Raw genomic sequence first — 22137 nt, forward strand, 5'->3', positions numbered from 1 at the left:
ATCCGCAAATATTTACATTTTTCTTTGATTTAATGTACACACAAAAGTGAAAATACGACAGAAACATGATTTTCCTCTTACAAAAAAATCTAAAGTCTTTAAGGCAGATGTAATAAATTTTAAAGGAACAACGAACAGAAATTCTACATTTAAATTGCTCATTAACATCGAAAATCATTTAACAAGATTGACATTTATTGACATTCATTTAATTTTTTTATAACAAAAAAAGTTGAATTTTTTATGGTTGGGGGAGAAATTGTTGTTTTGTCAATGAGATGAAGAGGAAATTTGGATAAAGCAAATTAATTTATGTCAATAATAATCAATGGATTTTAATTTTATAAAGATTGAGGGTAATTTTTTGAGTGGTAATTCGATCAAAATTGTCAGGTTTAGAAAGCTGAAAGGTTGAGATGTAATTAATGTAAAAATTATGGAATGAACACCATTTTGGAAACTAAGCGACCAAATTCTTGAGCAGGCAAGTAGCATGTTCATGTGTGTGCTTATACAATTGATAATACTCATGACTATGCCCCATTTAGCTGAGTAATGAGTATGAGTCTGTAGAGATGTCGAAGTTGATCAAGATTTTGAATGGAAAAGTCAAATCGACTCAAATTCAAACCGACATCTAGCTCTGATAGAAATAAAATTCTACAAATAGTATGAGAATCAAATAAATGACTTTTTAAAAAGATGAATTTAAACTTAATTTGTGATTTTGAATTTTAACGGTTTTCTAAGATTTGGAAATTGAGAGTTCTAAGATTTTAGTACAAAACGAAAACAAAGAGTGAAAGTGTGAATAAAATTAATTGAGTTAAGTGGAAATTAAGCCAAGTTAAGTGATAATCAAATCAGTCAATCAATTTGAAGGTAGTCATAATGTTATTCTGCGTGTTTTGAGTTGATGTGGATCGAGAAGAAGGTGAGTTTTAGTCAACTAAATATTTTTAGTGAATTTTCGAAGAAAACTTTTGAATTGCACATTGCTGAGAGATTGGATTTACAACATTAGTTCAATTATATCAAACTATTGACCATTAGGGCATTCAAAATATTCAAAACAATCTTTAAATACGATAATTTATGAATTTTTGATTTTAGTACAAAATTTTACCAATTTTTCTGTGGAAAATTCTTTAAAATTTCCAGTTTGAATTCTTGAAAACCGTTATATGTGAACTGTTTATTATTCATAAGCTTGGGTACAATCTCGTCAAGCGTAAATCGCTAGCTTCCATACTATTTAGGTCGATGACATTCCTTGCTTCCTACTGAATATAATTCTTATGAATTTCATTTGCCCTTTCCCAATCTGATTCTGTTGTCGACAATTCTCTTTAAATTTAGTTCCAACAAAACACTTTAAAGCATTTTCATAAAACATTCCAATTAAAAACAATTTCTCTCTATGCATTATACTGTAATTGATTCTAACCTACAAAACTATCGAGTCGTGAATGAAATAAACATTTCATTAATGCAAAAAAGCTTAACGTTAGCATAAAAACCAGTGAAAAACTGTAAATTCTACAAGAATTGAAAGGCAAGAAAGAAAACTCATGCCTCATGAATTATGAATGAATAGAGAAAAAAAAAGCCACAGCATAAGCACAAGCAACAACAACAAAAAAAGTGTAAAAAAAGAAGAGAAAGTTTTCGTTCGTCCTGCGTTAATCAGAGTAGCATATTTCTCATGAATAAACCAGCTGGTTACTGTTTGGTACTTTTTTTTTCATTACTTACATTTTTACAAATGTTCCTTGTCGATTCCTCTTCTTTTGCCATCCTGGGATGCCTATTTCAACATTTGTTCAGATTACGTGAGTTGAATTTATGAAGATATTTTTGTGCTATTCGTATTATTGGAAAAAACGAAAATTTTGAGTAAGAGAAAGGTGACTGTGATTGGCAATTTGTCAGATGTATCGATTGAGTTAGGATTTTTCTTTGGAGATAAGTTGCAATAGTGGATTTTAAGGCAGTGTGTCCATTGTGGGTTTTTGAATGACTTGACTTCGATAAATTCTAAAGGTCAGGACCTGATCAAGGCATTCTTGGAATATCTCAATATTGTATCAATGACCTACATTGTCTACTTGACACTTAGCAGTTACTTACAGAGTTCGACGTCGGCTCGGATTTTGTATGAAAAATTCAAATAATGGATATAGCTTATTGTATCCCACATCATTGATGGATGATGTGTCTTCTGGAAGCCAAATGGAGTATTCAATTCGTTATAGACGGGCAAATAAATCATTAAGATAGACTTTCCATGGGGAAGGTTTTGTGATCGAAATTCAAAATTGACAAGAGGACACTAGTCATAGGGTTAGCTTAAGGATGATTTGGGGGCTGACAATATGCTACCAAAGCAAGATCACTAGTCCTAGATTGTAAGTGGACTTAGTGAGATTTGCGAACTATGGCGGCATCCTTACATGGACTCAAGAAGTATTTTGATTATTCCAACGAGTAATGATCAATTTGTGTGTCATAGCTACACTAATGAGTCACTTCAGTAATATAAAGAGTCAGAAAGCCAGTTTGGCATATTCACAACATGTTTGGTACCAAAATGGTTAAACCAGGCTGTGGCAGGATGCGTAGGCTTGCAGTATCTGCATCCATGCAGGCCTGCGCATCTAATTTTGCCAAACCCTAGTTTTAGGCAGACTCAGCCGTCAATACACCGTACAAATCAATTCCCAAGACAATAAACTTCAATCATCCTCATATCAATCCATATCCAGACATAAATGCGTCTTAGCCAACCCTCATCAAATCATAAAAAAAATCCCTTCCATCAACTTTCCTCCTCTATACAGTTCCTCAGTTCAACTGAGAATAGAGAGCACAAAAAACGTTCATTTAATTTACTTAAATATCGACTTTTCTTCCGAATTGTTGATTCACACATTTATGTTCATGACTTTAAATGTTGGAAAAAAGAAGGAACAAGAATTTTCATACATAGATCACATTGCAGACATCATCAGATGTTATGAGCATGAAAATTTAATTATTTTGACATGTGATGCCTCCTTTTATGTGTGTGTATATGCTCATAATAATGATAATAATTCGTATTCTTTATATTTTAGTATATTTCTGTAAAGATTTTTTTTATGCATATTAATATCCAACATAGGGAACATACACACACGATAACACACATAACCAAGTAGAAGCAGGCTTATGTATGAATGAATTTATGAATGCACATTCATAAGAGAAAATCTACATGTTCATTCACATAATGAATGATAATGGAATTATCGTTTGAAATGCTTTAAGGCATAAAAGTGTACATACATATGGATGGATGGATAGGTGGATGTAGATATGTATGTATGAACAAATGTTGCAACATTGAAAAGAGATGAGAGCAAAAAAGCATTTTTTCTTTTGTTAGAAAATGCACAAGTGTTGAATTAATTGTTTGGAGTATCCTTGTATGCCTAATGGCATCTCATACTCATTCATGAATTAAAACATTCTTTTTTTTTGTTGTGTTGCTATGTTGTATTGTTGTGGGGTGTAGGAAGGAGTATGAAGTGATTGTATGGAAGATACATTTGGAGAAATCTTAGAATTATACAATGTTGACTAGGTTTTGGTTTAGCATGTATTTTGGTCATTTGTACAGCTTCAAATCTAGTGGCGTAGACAAAATAATAGCACAATAAAGATGGGAACATAGGGTTGACACTATAGATGCGATGTTTGGGAAACCGAAGTCTGATTCTGAAGCTGATCAAATGTCAAGAGTATGCCTTCTTGTGGTATCCTCAAAAACCGCGAAATAAAACGCTTAGTGTAGTAAATACCGAAGTAAGATTTTGGCGAAGCCAAAGTTTGATTCGAATATGATTCAACGATGGAGTAAAAATGATTACACTTCTCGTGGAAGCGTGACAATCCGTCAATCAAGCCTGAAGGATAGAAGCCCTTGAATCAAGCTTGAATGGTGGCAGCTGTTCAAGCAGGTCTGATGAGCAGTTCTGATGAGCAGGTTGATAGTGAGCCATTTCCAAAAATCAACTTGTCGCAAAGAAAGCAACACATTAGGTACTACAGGATGGAAGGTTTAATCGAACGAAGACAACCTGCACAAAGAAATCAACATAAGGTAAACAGTCGACTGAAAGCGGTCAAATTACATCTCCAGTCAGTTCAATGCAACTGTATTCTTAAGTTCAATGGTAAGGTGGACAAAGCATATCATAGAAAGAAACTGTTGGTATAGGAAATTGGCAAGCGTTCAAGAGTCATGAGTATGTTTTCTCGAAATTTCGGTCCTGATTTCTGAAAGGGAGGAATCCTGGTTTTTCGGGATCTGTACAACCAGTATACTCGGACAAAACATTGCAGAGAAATTCTGGATTTAAATATTATAGGAAGCATACTCACGACTAACGCCTGACCCGGATTTTCAAATCGATCAACCGACTCGTGTAAGTCAGGAAATAGATTCAATCTTCAGTTTGACTTCTCCATCTCAAAATCTCATTTGACTTCAAATTGACATTGACAATTCAATGACCTTCTAAGAAAATATCTCATTTTTATCCAAAAAATCTTTTAATAATGCTCAAATAATACTTAAAATTCATCAGACGTGAAACAAAAAAAAAATGTTTCTTTATTATCTTCTCAATTTTATTTCCAGTCTGCTCGATAATTCAGTTACGCATGAATTGCTAATCATTGTCTTTAATAATAAAATCTTCAAATTCTACTGAACTTTACAAATGAAAATGTCAATTTAAGAATTAGACGAAAAAGTATTTTTAAAGCAAAAAAGATGGTCGACAAAAAAATGACAAATGCTTCCTGTCAGACCCTCGTCAATTTGACTTATTTTTGGCTTTCTTGCTGCTCATTTTCAACTATGACTATAAATTATGCTGAAAACAAGTCGAATTAATAAACTAGTGTAGACGTGGTTGCTCGTTACCGACGGAAGCGCATTTTCCGCTTTCAGTATCAAGACTGACGGACAGACTGACGGACAGACTGACGGACAGACTGACGGACAGACTGACGGACAGACTGACGGACAGACTGACGGACAGACTGACGGACAGACTGACGGACAGACTGACGGACAGACTGACGGACAGACGGACATATAGACAGACGGACTAATTGTGGACAATCTTTTCCTGTAAGGAAAATGCTCTAAAAATTGTTCTTCCTTTTTGTGCTGCAAATGTCATTTTAATTTTAAACAAAACAATTTCGAGATACTAGTCATAATTTCATGGTCTGTAATTCAATTATGAATGTTAATTTGTGTAAGCATTAAAATTAAATTTTCGTCATTTTTGAAAAAAGGAACTGAAATTTTTGCCATTGTTTTGTCTTTTTTGTATCGTCGTCATGCTCATTATTGCTCATGACGGTATTCAAAAAGGAGAATGTGCTTGTCATTGTCATGTATGTACACATATTTATTTACAGAATAATGAAAGCATTTCATCATTATCGTCATGCTTATTTTAGGTTTAAAGCAATGACAATTTTTCAATTTTCCAGAAAATCTAATTAAAACTTTCTAAATTTCCTAAGTCATTTAAGTTAGAAGTTATTAAGGATGTTTGACAGCTTTCAAGAAGAAATTATCAAACTTTTTTTCGGATGTAATTTGTGTCATTTAAGCTGTTTATGACAAGTCATGTAATTTTATGAAGTTTAATTGTATTAAGGTTTGAATTGTTTGATAAATGAGTGCTGTAGTCATGCTGTAGCCAAGCTGGAGCTGTGCTTTAAGGAAATTCTTTATGACTGTTTTAATTATAGCTTAACAGACAATAAGCATATTCATTTAGAAGAGCGTGTTCATGAGTCAATTATGATCCATGGCCATATTTTGCGGCTCTTTAGGACTATACTTATATTGTAAGGATGGCAAGTAGCTAATCCAGCGCACAATGTGATTGCCTTTTATTGACTAAGACGCGACAGAGCCTCGTTTCAACTCATCCCAACTATGGCACTTGTGATTGAGTGATGGTCTTTCAAGCCAAGTTCAAGCATCACGAAACTGATTGGTCATAATTCTACGTCACACAGTTTGGAACCAACACTGACCACACATATTTTAAACCTCTCTTTAGTCAATTTCCTATTTAATTCTAGATCTCCATCCTCAATTCTTCTCCAAAATATATTCAAACTCATCATAAATCCCACCATAATAATGTTAAAGAGCCAGCATAATCAACGTCAAATCCAGAAGAACCACATGAATGACATCAGCAACACAAAATCCAAAAAAGTCTAATTTCTCATGAAATTAAATGAAATAATTTCACATCCAACATGATAAATTAGAGAGACTGTATTTAAAATTTATCATAAATGTAGATAATACATACTTTAACGATAATTTTGGTTCCGGATATACATTGAAAGCACTACATTTAATATGCACCATTCCTTCATAGTCCGTACGATAATTTAGTTTAAAATGTGATTCTGGCACTGTTGAAAAATAGACAAAAAGGAATTGAGAGATAATTATCATAGACAATAGCTTCACAATTTTTGAGATGGAGGCAACAGCTAGCAATGGCCGACAATAATGCAGTGGGATAAAAAATTAAAAGCATCGATAGAATGAATTTTCAATGAAATCAAATTCAGTCGAGTGATGAAAATTTTTGTATGAATTTTTTAGGATATGAAAAATTGAAGCACTAGAAAATTTTATGAATTGAATTTTTAAGGCTGGCGATGATTTTTGAAGCTGAATATTCGACAAAATTTTCTATTGTTGAATTTTATTGTGGCATCAAGAATATCAATAGAACTTATATTGCAATATTGTTTGGAAATAATAATAATTTAAAGCGGATTTGCGGTCAATTGGGCTTGAATAGAGACATATGGTTCTGGGCAGGGACGTAGCCACGGGAAAGGCGTGGAGGAGGGTCAGTGTGGGCTTCTGGATGCGTCCCTGGTTCTGGGGTGTATTCAGGGGGTCCCTGCTCCATTTGATGGGGTCCAGATATGAGTTAAACCCAATATTTTTGGAAAAAATACTCTTAAGTTCTCCAGGCTGGCTTTTAGAAGTAGAATTTCCCCCTTCTGGGAAAAATTCTGGCATGCTGACCAGTTAAGATCCAAATTATCCATATATCAACATCAGAAGATCCAAAATTTACAATTTTTCTTTAAAATAATTTGACCGATTTTGCACGTAACCGTAACACCTCAATTACATGTTAGTCAAATTTATGTAAATGCTGAAAGTTGTTTTTAGCACATTTGTAGAGTTTCGTTCAATCCACACCGGAAATAAGTTTTTCCGTTATTGACGTAATACTTGACAATTAATTAGTATAAGTTTTATTTACCTTTTGTGCTTGACAGTACGATTTAAAAAAGTAAATCATATAGCCTTGACTTAAATTCAACTAGTTTATTAAAATTGGCACGTGTATTGATGATTAAATTCAAATATATGTATTATGATGGTCATGACTTAATGTTAAGACACTAATTATATTCTAGTGAGGGAGGCCGTTGTGTTTTGATGACTAATTAGTAATTGCTGAACACTTCATGACGACGATGTATCAGGGGCGTATCCTAAATCATTCAATTTAATCCCGAACAACTCCCTAAATTTCATAATTTTGATGCAAAAAACTCAAAACCAGGCCTAAAATATGCTCCTGTTATATATGCACTATATAAAAATAATGCTTAATGCCTTCATGTATAGACTTACTAAATGACAATGATGAAGTTTTCCGAATCCCATTTTATGCTCAAAGCTCCATGTTGCAGTCACCAACATATTCTTACTGCTTGCGTCTGTCAATAGAGATAGTATTGTACTGTTTGCCTGAATTTATGAATTGACAAGCAGTAGCAAAGTCGTATTCTGGAGGTTTTGAGCAAAATAGGCACTTGTTACAGCAAAAACTGAGGAACTTCTTGATAATTTGTATGGTTTTGTAAGAAAAAAAACATACATATTATTAAGAAACTGAACCCTTTTGCCTGTGACAGGTGCCTGTTTAACTACTCTGAACCCAAGCTTCAGGTAACTTCTATGGGTAGTCATAGATTACAATGAATCTTAATAACCAGGAAAGTACTCATGCAGAATACTTTAGTCACTAAGGCACTGCTATCTCTCCATGTTAAAGGCAGGAGTAGATCTTATTGATGGATGTATGATGTTTAGCATTAAAAATGTTCCTCCTAAATGGTTCAAAAGTGGTTTTTTACACTGACTTAAGACATGATTTGAAGATGCCCGAAAGACTGATTTTGCTTCATTTTTAAGTATTCCCTAAATTGTTCCACTTTGGATGAACAAGCATAGACCATCAATAAGAGAATTTCAAACGAATTTAAGCATAGTTTGTGTAGCTCTGCCATAATTTGACAAATACATACATACATTGAAAGTATTCCGATTACCCAATTCTGTTGTTGACTATTCTAATAAAAATACATTAACATTGACCCAACAAGACAAATTTTGATTATTTAAATATATTTTATTTTGACTATCTAATTAATCTAACACATACTTAGTTAAAATAATTGCGATCGGTCTATAAAATGCGAAAATTTCGGACATTTCAAGTCAATTATCGTTTGAAGACAAAAGTTAAACAATAGTGAAATTTTAGTGGCTCTTTAGTGAATTTAATAAAATAAAATAAAAGGTCATGTCTAACTTCCATCGTCGTCAAATTGCTCGCGTGCAGGTGTCCGATCCCGGTGATGAGATTGTCATCTCGGGAATATCCGGAAGATTTCCAAAATCTCGTACCGTTGCTGATCTTAGTCATAATCTTTATAATAAGATTGACATGGTTGATGCCAACGATTCGCGGTTTAAAAATGTTAATGATGAGCTACCTGGACGTTATGGACTTACTGTTGATATTGATAAATTTGATGCACCATTCTTCTCAATTAATCATCGTTTAGCTCAAAATATGGATCCGCAACAAAGAATCATTCAAGAACATGCATTTGAGTCAATTATGGATGCTGGAATTTGTCCAAAACAGATTCGTGGAAGTAGAACTGCTGTTTTTGTTGGATGTTGTATAGCTGAGAGTGATGAATATTTACTCTTTAATAACAATACAAAGGATGGATCGGGAATGCTTGGTAGCTCACGTTGCATGCTGGCCAATCGTATCTCATTTTCGTTGGACCTTAAAGGACCTTCATTTCAACTTGATTCAGCATGCAGTAGTTCAGGATATGCTTTAGATATGGCATTTAGTGCTATACGTAATGGTGAATGTGATGCTGCAATTGTTGGCGGAACTAATCTTATTACTCATGATTCATCATCGATTCAATTTGCTAGGTAAGATTTGTGATTGACGGCATTGTGTGGAATAGCATGCGAGGTTTATTGACCCAAAATATGGTACCAGACCAAGAGGCGTGACTTTGATAAGGTGTCAGATTCAAATCGACTGACCATGCCATCAGCGAGCACATGGTTTATTGACCCAAAATCTGGTACCAGACTGGCGTGACTCTGACATGGTGCCAGATCCAAATCGAATCACCATGCCAAGAGGCAACATGCCATAGCCACCCCGGTCTAGTGTCAGGATTCAAATCGAGTCACTTCAATCTGACTCTGACTTGATGCCGTTCACTTCAATCTGACTCTGACTTGATGCCGGAATCGAGTCTGCCACGAGTCTGCCCCTGCCACTAGACCGGGGTGGCTATGGCATGTTGCCTCTTGGTATGGTGATTCGATTTGAATCTAGCACCATGTCAGAGTCACGCCACTTCAATCTGTCACCTGATTTTTGATTGATTAACCCGATTTATGCTACACGTGCTTGATACACACTTGACCTCATGACATTGCTGAATATGTAATCCGTTATTTACTTTTAATTAATTGAATTTTATTTCATTTAGATTGGGTCTTTTGGCAAAAGACGGTGTTTCATGTCCGTTTGATGAGAATGCACATGGATATGTTAGAGCTGAGTCCATCAGTGCGTTGTTCCTTCAAAAGCGAAAAGATGCTAAGCGAGTCTATGCGACTGTAGTTTATTCAAAGACAAATGTTGATGGATTTAAGAATGAAGGCATAACATTCCCATCCTCACATGTCCAAACGCAATTATTTAGGGAAGTTTATCAGGATATAGGCATTCATCCAAAAAATGTTGATTATGTTGAGGCACACAGTACATCAACTGTTGTTGGAGATCCTGAAGAATGTAGTTCAATTGATCGAATTTTCTGTTCTGGTCGTGAAGGTCCACTTCGTGTTGGATCGATTAAGTCAAATTTGGGTCATGCGGAAGCAGCTGCTTCAAATAATGGAGTAATTAAATCAGTTTTAATATTTGAAAATGGAAAAATTCCACCAAATTTGAATTTAAAGAAAATTCGACAAGACATTCCATCACTTGCTGCTGGACGAATTAAGCCTGTCACGGAAGTGGAAGATTTTGATGGAAGCTTGATTGGTATTAACAGTTTTGGTTTTGGCGGTGCCAATTCTCATGTTTTGTTAAGACGAAATTCAAAGGAAAAAGTTAATGGTGGAATTCCAACTGATAATCTACCAAGATTGATTGTTTGGTCAGGCAGAACGGAAGAAGCAGTTAATGCCATTTTCGATAGTGTCACTAAGAAGCCACTTGATGCTGAATATGTTGGACTTCTTCATAATACACAAATTTCAACAATTTCATCAAATATTTATCGCGGATATGCTATATACAATCAAGAAGGTGAAGCTTCAAATGCAGCCTGTGCTGAACGTCACATCACAAATTTTGGAGAAGCAAGACGTCCAACAGTCTGGGTTTATAGTGGAATGGGCTCACAATGGCCAGGCATGGGTGCTGATTTAATGAAAATTCCAATTTTTGAAAATTCAATCAGAAGATGCCATGACATTCTGGCCAAAAAAGGAATTGACTTGATCAACATTATTACATCCAAGGATCCAACAATATTCGATAATATTTTGCATTCATTCGTTGGCATATCAGCCATTCAAATCGGTTTAACGAATGTTTTGAAAGCTGTAGGATTAGAACCTGATTATATTATTGGACATTCATTCGGTGAACTTGGATGTGCATATGCTGACAATTGCTTAACGGAAGAGGAAATGATTTTGTCGTCATATTCACGTGGAAAAACGTCAATTGAGATTAATACAATCCATGGATCAATGGCTGCTGTTGGAATTGGATATAAGGAGTTGAAATCAATGCTTGATGATGGAATTGAGATTGCTTGTCACAACAGTTCCGATTCGTGTACAATCTCAGGTCCAGTTGACATTGTTGCTCAATTTATTGACAAATTAAAGAAGAAAAATATTTTTGCAAAGGAAGTCCAGTGCTCAAATATTGCGTATCATAGCTCATACATAGCTGAATTTGGTTCACAGTTGTTGGAGTCACTTAAACCAACAATTCAAATGCCAAAACAACGATCACAAAAATGGATATCCACAAGTGTTCCAAAAAGTGATTGGGACTCAATTGAGTGCAGATACTCATCAGCTCAATATCACACAAATAACTTATTGAATCCAGTTCTGTTCGAAGAAGGCTGTGAGAATCTTCCCAAGAATGCTCTAACTATTGAAATCGCACCACATGGCTTACTGCAGGCTATTATGAAGCGTACTATACCTGAGGGTAATCATTTCAGCTTAACTAAGCGAGGCAGTGATCAAAGCTCAATGTTGCTGTACAGCGCACTTGGTAGATTGTTTGAAAATGGCGTTGACTTGGATCTGACTAAATTATATCCAGCAATTGAGTTCCCTGTCTCTAGAGGAACTCCAATGATTTCACCATCAATTAAGTGGGATCATAAAAGTTCATTGTTTGTATCCAGCTACAAAGATAAGCAGCACAATCAAGAAACTGTCAAATTGAGCTTAACAGATCCTGATTATGAGTTCATCTCAGGACATGAGATTGATGGACGAATTCTATTTCCAGCTACTGGTTACTTATTTTTGGCATGGAAGCTTTTGGCTGCACAATGTCTGGAAAATTTCAGGAATTTTGATGTAGAATTTGAGGATGTAAAGTTCATCCGTGCTTGTCACATCCAAAAGAATCAGGAACAGGATTTGAATGTTATATTGCATCGTGGAACTGGTCAGTTTGAAGTCAGTGAAGGATCATCGACACTTGTGACTGGAATTGTACGTCCATGTGATAATTATCAATTGACAGACATTGATGATGATGCAAATGATGTTTTGGAACTGAAGTCTTCAGATTTCTACAAGGAACTACGTCTGCGAGGTTATCAATACAAGAATCTATTCCGATCTGTTATGTCAGCTAAAATGGACAGTTCCAGTGGAATGATTAAATGGCAATCAAATTGGGTTGCATTCCTTGACTGTCTGCTTCAGCTTCAGATTGTGTCCAAGAATACAAGATCATTGGCACTTCCAATTGGCATTAAAAAGATTGTCATTAAGAAGAAGGATCATGAGAAGCTGATGGCAGAACTAGGAGAGAATCCAATTGTTGAGGCTAAATATTCTGCGGACCTAAACCTCCTTCGTTGTGGCGGTGTCGAAATCCGCGGTCTAATGGCTCAAGCAGTTAGCAGACGTCCACCAAAAGGAATTCCAGTTCTTGAAAGTCATGAATTTGTTCCTCACTTCCCGACTCCTTCCTTCTCAAAAGCTGACATTGGACGTTTTTGTGTACAATTGGCACTCGAAAATGATCAGATCGCAAAGATTTCGTGCCTTGAACTTGACGTGAATGATGACAGAGAACCGCTTTGTGAATATTTTGGACTAGCTGTAAGTGATCTTCCTCTTGTCACAGCAGAGCTTAATTACTTGACGACAAAAGACATTGAAATTCCTCTAACTAATGTTTCCAATGGAGAACTGTCGGAATTCAGCAATCAGACATTTGTCATCAAGTCCAATTGCTTGTTTGATGCTGACTTCCTGGAAAATATCAAAAAGTACATCAGTGACAATTCCTACATCATTTCCAGAGAGTCTAAAGATTGTGAAATTTTTGACGATTATGAAGGATCTCAAGGCTATAAAATTGTTGCAGTTATTCCATCTGAAACTGAGACATTGGTGATGATCCAGTACAAAAAGGTTCCAAATCCACCACCTACATCCATCATCAAAATCACTAACACAGACCAAACCTATTCATGGCTTGAAATCCTCAAGAAAAAGGCAAAAACAGAACCAACTTTGCTCTATGCTGAACGAGAAAGTCACTCAGGTATTTTAGGTCTCGTCAATTGCATCAGAAAGGAACCAAGTGGAAGTGGCTTACGCTGTGTCTTTATTGACGACGACTCAGCACCGGCATTCAATATTGGCAATCCATTTTACAAATCTCAACTTGATAAAGATTTAGCCATTAATGTCTACAGAAATGGAAAGTGGGGAAGTCTTAAGCACTTCTTGGTTAAGCCATCATATGACAAGGTCAGCTATGAAGATTCATGCTATGCTAATGGATTAGTAAGAGGAGATCTGTCGTCAATAAAATGGCTTAAAAGTCCATTAACAGTCAATTCCGATAACATCGTCAATGTCCAATATGCAGCATTGAATTTCCGTGATGTAATGTTGGCAACAGGCAAGCTGTCAGCCGAGACAATGGGTGACAATAGATTGGATCTGATGTGCTTGATGGGAATTGAATTTGCTGGCGTGACAAAAGGAGGACGTCGTCTTATGGGCATGAAGTCAGCTGGTGCTCTTGCGACTCATGTTGAGGCAGATGAGACATTATCATGGGAAGTTCCAGCCTCTTGGTCACTTGAAGAAGCTGTGACAGTTCCATGTGTCTATGCTACTGTTTATGCTGCATTTTTCATCACAACAAAAATTCAAAAAGGAAAATCAATTTTAATTCATGCTGGATCAGGTGGAGTTGGATTGGCAGCCATTCGAGTAGCATTTGCTTATGGATTGGAAGTGTACACAACTGTCAGTACCGAAGATAAGAAGAACTACCTTTTAAGTGAATTTCCAGAATTAAAACGTGAGAATATTGGCAATTCACGTAGCACATCCTTTGAAGACATGATTAAGAAGCGTACACGTGGCAAAGGAGTTGATTTTGTCCTTAATTCACTAGCTGAAGAGAAGTTGGCAGCATCTGTACGATGTCTAGGCAAAGGTGGAAAGTTTTTGGAAATTGGTAAATTTGATATGGCAAATGACAATAAATTGAGTCTTGGAGATTTCTTAAGAGAACTAACATTCCATGCTGTGCTGGTCGATAACATGTTTAAGGCACCAATTGAAGAAAAGCTGACTTTAAAGAAGCTTTTGGACGACGACATGGCAAGAGGAATAATTAAGCCTTTAAAGACAAATGTTTTCAATGCCGATGAAATTGAAAATGCATTCAGATTTTTGGCAAGTGGTAAGCACATCGGTAAAGTCGTCCTTAAAATACGTGAGAGTGAAAATGATAAAGCTACACTTCCAATATCAGTTCTACCCAGAGTATATTGCAATCCATACGATTCTTACATCATTTGCGGTGGACTGGGTGGTTTTGGTTTGGAACTAGCTGACTGGTTGATTTTAAGAGGATGCAGGAAGCTGGTTTTAAGCACAAGTAGAGGAATCACCAAGCCATATCAGTCATATAGAATCCAACTTTTTGAATCTTGTGGCGTGCAGGTAGAGATCAATAAGGCAGACATATGCACTAGACAAGGATGTGAGCAGTTGATTAGTGATGCACTCAAGCTTGGCAAGGTTGGAGGAATTTTCAACCTTGCTGTACAGCTCCGCGACAGTATCTTAGAGAATCAAACTGTTACAACATTTGACGAATGTATGGCACCTAAGGCTGCTGCAACTAAATATCTCGATGACATCTCCAGAGCCAAATGTCCAAACTTACAGTACTTTGTCGTGTTCTCAAGTGTATCATGTGGACGTGGTAATGCAGGACAAAGTAATTATGGTATGGCAAATTCAGTCATGGAAAGAATCATGGAGGAACGACATTATTTAGGCTTACCAGCCAAAGCCATTCAATGGGGTGCAGTCGGTGAAGTTGGAATTGTTGCTGACATGCAAGAAGATAAAATTGACATGGAAATTGGTGGAACTTTACTTCAAAGAATATCCTCATGTCTAGAAGAACTTGATACATTGATAACTGTCGACAGTCCGATTGTCGCAAGTATGGTTGTTGCTGAAAAGAAATATAAAGGAGCTGGAAAAGGTGGCGTACTTGAAATGCTCATGAGCATCATGTCAATTAAGGACCTTAAAAGTTTTTCAATAGAAACAAAACTTGCCGAACTTGGAATGGATTCATTGATGACTGTTGAGATTGTTCAAACATTAGAACGTGATTTTAATATCACGGTTACGCCACAGGCACTACGCTCCATGACAGTCGCTGAATTTAAAGCACTTGAAACTAACGGAGTTAGTGCAGTTAAGGAAAGTGCTGAACCTGAAGTTGCCATAGACTTTTTGATAAAGAATTTTGGTGATGAGAGTACCAGTCATCTAACAATATTGAAGATTAATGATGTAGCTGAAGATAGTAATGTAAAGGCTTTGGTGTTCCCAGGCATTGAAGGTATGTATGGGAATTTATTGGATTTTAGGGGTGTCTATAAGTAGAGATAAGGATGCTTATAGTTAGGATAGGGCGGCCATCTGCTGTATTATTGCCGGGACGCTGCTGTACTTTTCATTATTGTTGCTGTGTCCCGGCACAGTCTCAAAATGTCCCGATTTTACAAACGTGCCCCCAGTTTGCCTTTTGAAGGTTCCCCATATGCCCCCAATGCCTACGTCACTGTTTACAGTCACGACTATACCTAGATGCCTGAGATTAACAATTTACTATCCATTTACAGGCGTTGGCGGACAAATGTTTTATGATCTTGCGAAAGAATTGAAATATCCAGCATATCTGCTCCAATGTACAAATATTTGGAATATTAGCGAATTTAATGAAATGTGCTCGGCTTTAATTAAGGTAAGTTAATACAATAATTGAAAAGACAATGTCTACAAACTAGCTGAAGTATCGTCATGGTCAATCTTGGGCTGCTTGTCATTGTTATGCACCAAATGTTGTTGAAACACTCTGGTGTTAATCTATACCCTCTTTGTGGCACGACACATACCAAAATGGTATTGGTGATTCACGAACGCTAACCAGAGTTGTAAAACAGCCACCTGTGAGAGGCATAAAGTGGCTCATTGATGCCAAAATTACATTATAGTTTCGACAAAACTGATCCAATTGACTGCATGCTCATTGTTTGGTCAATAAAGACACGATGTCATCCACCTAGTTTGTAAATTATTGCTGATCAATAATCTTAATATTATTACAGGACATTGAAACGCTTTACGTAAATGATTCAAAATTCTTGTTTATTGGATACTCTTATGGATCAATTTTAACTCTAAAATTAGCAAAAATGTTAGAAAGTCTAGGAAAAACAGGAAAAGTAATTCTTATTGATGGATCTCCCAGTGTATCTAAGAAAATACTTAATGATATCTTATCATCATCCGAAAATGTTGATCAAACGATTCAAAGGCTTGTAATGGTTATTGGCTTAAAATATGCATTTCCAAATGACACAAGTGATCGTCGAAATGCTATATTAGCTGAACCCAGTTGGATGGATAAAATGAAGAAGTTTGAAGAGCTATACCAAGATGATTTTGAAATATTCTCAAAAGATTACTGCTTTAAAGTTACAACATTAATTAAAAATCGCGTCTCTGCTGGATATCATTTATCACTCGACGATCTTCCAGTCTTAGAATCACCAATCAAATTAATAAAGCCAACTGAAGAACTAGTGATGAATGCTGAACATGATTTTGGACTTGAAGCAAATTCAAAAAGTAAAATTGAAGTGACAACACTTGAAGGAAATCACTTAACTATTTTAGAGCATCAAGAAACTTTTAATATTATTAATTCAACTTACTAGTTACTATTTTAAGTGCATTTACCTATTTCTGTATCTTTTTTCTGTTTATTAAATCATGAATAAATATTTTATACTGTATTATGTGCTTTATGAGCTCAGTAGCAAGGGCAGGATTCAGAAGAGGGTCAAACTCTCACTCACTCTTTGGGTCAAACATCTATCCATCCCTGGGGTCAAACACACGTCCATGGGAACAAACACTTACTCATCCCTGGGGTCATACACTCACATAATTATGTGGTAAAACTCAATCCATCTCCCAGGTGTCAAACACCCACCCATCCTGGGGATCAAACACCCACTAATCAATTGGGTCAAACACCCACCTATCCCTGGTGTCAAACACATCCATGGGGCCAAATCATTCATCCGGGTGGTCAAACACCAAATCCACGGTGTCAACACTCACCCATCCATGGGGTCAAACACTCACCCATACATGGAGTCAAACACCCACCTATCCACGGGGTCAAACACATACCCATCCATTGGGTCAAACTCTCATCCATTCCTCCCGGCGGTCAAACACTCACCCATCACTGAGTTCGGACACTCACCCATCCTTGAGGTCAAACACTCACCCACTCCTGTCATCTTATGTCCATCCACTTCAGCGGTCGAATCCCAACCCACTCCCTTATTCACGACACATCATGGTAGTAAGCCTCGACCGAAACCGCACACGATATATAGCTCATAACATTTCCATACATTATTGACGGCACACTAGTGTACCACAGCACACAGTCTACCTACCACTGCTCTAACAATCATCCAAAATAAATAAAATCCTCACCTCTAATTTGAAGTCGAAAAATAAATCCACAATTGCTATATATGTAAATCCACGCACGATAAATTCATCGGATATATCTGTGTGAATCAATTGCCCATAGCAAGATTCAGTAAAAATTACCATAAATTCTCATGTGGTTCTACTACAAATGTTAAAAATATTTTTCGGGTACTAAAAACATTACATTTCCCACATTTAATGGACATGAACATTCAAAATAATACATAGATATATTCATGATAACGAGGATCGGCAATCGTTAATTACATGAAGTTTTTTTTTCGAAAATTACACATCGCATCCAAAAATGCGTGTGAGTTCGTACACACATGTTAATGACAAAGGCAACTTGGGAGATGGATAAAAAAGCAACAGAAAATAAATTTTTGTTCGTTCGGCCTAAAAATCATCAATTTTCATCATGTTGAAGCTTGGGATATATATTTAGTTATTTCATTTAGATGTTGGATGCAAAAGGAATTGTTTTTCATCTAAACGACTTTACAGCATCAGCAACTGATAAACATTTTGCAATATGAGACCATTCATCAGATTGATGATTTTCCTTCTTGTCTTTCCGTTTTTCCTTGATGTAGTCGACAGAGTGGTGGATGGGAGATGAGTAAATGGCTTAATTTTGTCAGGTTGATGGGAAAGACAGGTTGATGACTTATGGGATTTGATGAGATTTTATGGATGTTTGGGATGAATGAAGTTTGTTTTGTTCTTTATAAAGCAGTTGGGGTATGTAATGTCGTGAGCATTGGTGCTAGTCCTTGTCATATTGACCAGCACTCTATATCAGTGATAGGCAACCTTTTCTGCGCCACGACACACCTTTTTGGGAAGCCTCGACCAAAAGCACACGTGGCATATGATTCTTCGATTCATTGGCGTTTCATCCACAAAGTCAGTTGCTGGCGTTACAATATCATGACTGTTGCAGTTTCTGATTTGTGCCACAATTCCTATGTTGCCCACTACTGCTCGTTATAATGATTGAGGGATCTGCGTCTAGTTGGAATAGAAAGGACGTACTCACTGAGGAACGGAACTTAGGAAGCTGTCGATAGAGATAGTATTGCAATTGGTATCAGAAATTGGCAAGTGGAAGTTTTTGGATCACAACTGATCTGTACGATCAGCGAAGTAAGTAAGTATGTAAGTAACCTAACCACTCGGCCACAGAGGTCTTACTCTTCAACTGGCAGACTCGTCTATGTTTGGCTCGATACCCCAGATTCCATTCACCTTAGGCGACACGTTGAGGAGCGTATTCAGGGAAGGATGTTTATTGAGGCTAGTTTCTTAATCTCAGTCTCGACAAATTTCGACCGAGAAGAATCGGTCCAGGTCCGTCATTGAAATTCCATGAGCTCAACCCTTCACCCTTTGAAAGAGAAAGAGTTTGACTCTTTAGACCCCCTAAATATGCCCCATTATCCAAAACCCCTAGATTCTCCGCTACTTCACACCCTAAAAATGCGCATTTAATGTTCCTCCATAACCCCATTACAACTTTAATTTTTCCGCCAAGAATCAAGTTTCCAAACAGTCAGAAAAACACTAGAATCGCAAAAAAAAGAAGAACTGAACAGAAATTGATGTAAAACTTTTTTTTCTCCCTTTTTTTCAACCCTCCATGCGATAATTACAAGCTGTTAGTAGCAAAAACAAAAAAAGCAGCACAAACTGTAAAAGAGCATTAAAGGAATCAAGTTTCAATGTTTGAATACATTTTCAAGCTTTACTGATTCTTCTTTATTCTGTTGTTGTCACTATTTGATTGCTGTTTTCATTTGTAATACACAAAATGGATGTGACATACTTTTGCAATCTGAGATTAATTGCTGTTGACATGTTTCGATGTTTTTGTAATTAAATCTCTTGCCTTACTTATACCAAGTTTGTACTTTTTGCAAGTTTGTTTATTCATTGGATCATCCTGATACTTTATTGATGCTCTCTGCCTTTAATCATGCTTATAATTATCGAAATTACAAAGTAAAAGTCAAATGTCAGTGAACCTGTATAGAAGCCACAAATTGTAAATTTATCCTAAAGCTCTTTTTTGATATTGACATCCAGAGACGCCACATCAGCATGGAAATCCATTAATAATTTTGTTTTTGGAAATGTTTCTTTTATGATATTTACGCCTACTGTGAGATTTTTCTAGCTACCCACAACCTTTACTTGTCATATTTTTTGATTGTGATTATTTTGTCAACAGAATTTTTTTTTAGGAATGGCTGATTGACGCACTTAGAGTTAACAATAGTGAAGTGTTTATTGTCTATTTTTATCGGAATCAAAGCTAGGTCATGGACAAAAACTTCTGATCTTTTGGAGAATTTAAATATTTTGGCATGAATATCTAAATTTTCAATTTATTCGGACAATTTTAAAATCTCCTTACCTTAAGCTGCTTATCCTTACTCGCTATAGATCTGCTTAAGATCCTATAAAATTGATGAATTTTTGATAAATCAGAAGACTTGCTTACTCAGGGCCATAGTATATTTACTTCTTACTTCCTTGGCTGGAACGTTCGGAAGCACGTAACGTTTATAAATGAGTAGATCGGATAATTTTAACGGAAATTTGTTAACATGGGTCTTGAGCAACATCTGAAGGATCACATTCTATCTTTCGCGTTCAAAAGAAATTTTATGACATTATAATTAAGTAATTTTCAAACTCTTATGGGTACTTACTTATCGCAGGTCGTGTAGATCAATTGAGTATACATTATTTTTGCTCAATTGCTAGCTTTCATCTGTCTTGCAATAACTCCATCGGGCTTATCTTCATGTAGGGATGCAGTCTGAACATGTAAATAGAGCAATACCAAATTTATTGAGCTAACATAAAATTTCTGGTGTTGATTGGTAGGGGAAGCCAGCTTGAGACGAGTTATGGATCACAATTGATCTGTGCGAACAGCGAAATAAGTAAGTAAGTAAGCGACATGAAATTGAATATTTAGAAAACTGCTTGTGAATTTGAATTTCCAAATCACGGAGAGTCCTCATCCTGAGGAAGCTTTTTTTGGCTAAATCCTTTTTTAAGCTATTAGGGCGCATCACTTCGTCCTCAGTGACTGATTTAAGCCTACAGTTCTTCCCAAACACCTTCAATCTAGGCTGATTTCGACATTTACATATGTCAACAACACAACACTTAACTCTCAAGTCGATGACAATATTTTTGATTTTTTTTCCACATATATCCTTATTTTAAGTAGCAAAGCTGCTTAAGAAACAAAAATATTTTTCTATTATTTCCACTTTTTGATAAGCTCATGCGTTATTTTCCTTGTAAAAAAAATCAGATCCGCTTTAAGAAGATTTTCATCAAAAATTTTCTCGCATTTCTGATGAATGACAATTTTATGATCCTTTTATTGCTCGCGGGTTTATCAAACAAGATGCTTCAACAAAAAATGAGGAGGAACTGACGTAAGTGTCAATATAAATTAGTCCTTTTCGTGTCAACGCATTACCTTTGGCATTAAAAAATACAAAAAAAAGTGAAGAAAAATTGACATTTTTATGACATTATCATCGTCACGCTCAAGTGGCTTTTCACATCAAATCAGATTTTGAAATGAGCTGTAACATATTTATATATGGAAATGGCTCCAACATGCAATATTAATTTTCTACGTACGTAAAAAAAATCCCATTTCGACAGAAGTCATTTTTGTTTCGAAAAGGCGTGTTTGGGGATTTTATGGAGGAGGGAATTTTATGCGACAGCAACAGCAGCCATGGAAAAAGACTATAATTTATTACACACATTTCCAATTAGTAGATGTTGTATCGAGTTAATTAAATTCACTAGACGACGACAAGTGTGATTCTGGTTGAAATTACAACATTTAGCAATATTTTTTGAGATATTGAGTCGGGTATTTGTGGTTGAGCTTTGTTTGGGGTGGAATTGAAACAGATTTGAAAACTTTTTGGAAGTGAAAAATGAGAATATTGAAATTTTGTGGTGAATTTCTATTGGTTTTGTGGTGAATTCGGTGAAAATTCTAAATAATATGGCGAATTTGATGATTGTCTTTGACTAAAATTTGTGATGAATTTGGTGGAACTTTTCAAAAATTCAAAAACCTGGTCTTGATCTTCAAAAAATGAATGAATTGAAGAATATGATAATTTTGGTGAGTTTGGTGAATTTGGTGAATTGGGTGAATATAGTGAATTTGGTGACTAACTCGAAAATCCAAATATGATGATTTTCATAAATATTCTGTAAAATATGGTTGATTTGATGGCATTTTCATAAAAAATGGTGAATTTGGTGAACTTGGTGACTATAGAGAATTTTTTTAA

General features: G+C 35.9%; 1 protein-coding gene across 1 annotated transcript; it reads left to right on the forward strand.

The window, feature by feature from the left end:
• The first annotated feature begins 8641 nt into the window (after positions 1-8641).
• LOC139095569 (fatty acid synthase-like) lies at positions 8642-17073 on the forward strand. Its single transcript, XM_070646955.1, has 4 exons — positions 8642-9364; positions 9940-15614; positions 15898-16019; positions 16384-17073. Exons 1-4 carry the CDS (start codon positions 8709-8711, stop codon positions 16993-16995), a joined length of 7065 nt encoding a protein of 2354 aa, XP_070503056.1. The 5' UTR covers positions 8642-8708; the 3' UTR covers positions 16996-17073.
• Positions 17074-22137: the final 5064 nt, after the last annotated feature.

This window comes from Chironomus tepperi, unplaced genomic scaffold (genome assembly GCF_022539635.2).
Source record: "Chironomus tepperi strain 1889 unplaced genomic scaffold, CSIRO-AGI_Ctep_v1 contig_365, whole genome shotgun sequence".
Taxonomy (NCBI): Eukaryota; Metazoa; Arthropoda; class Insecta; order Diptera; family Chironomidae; genus Chironomus; species Chironomus tepperi.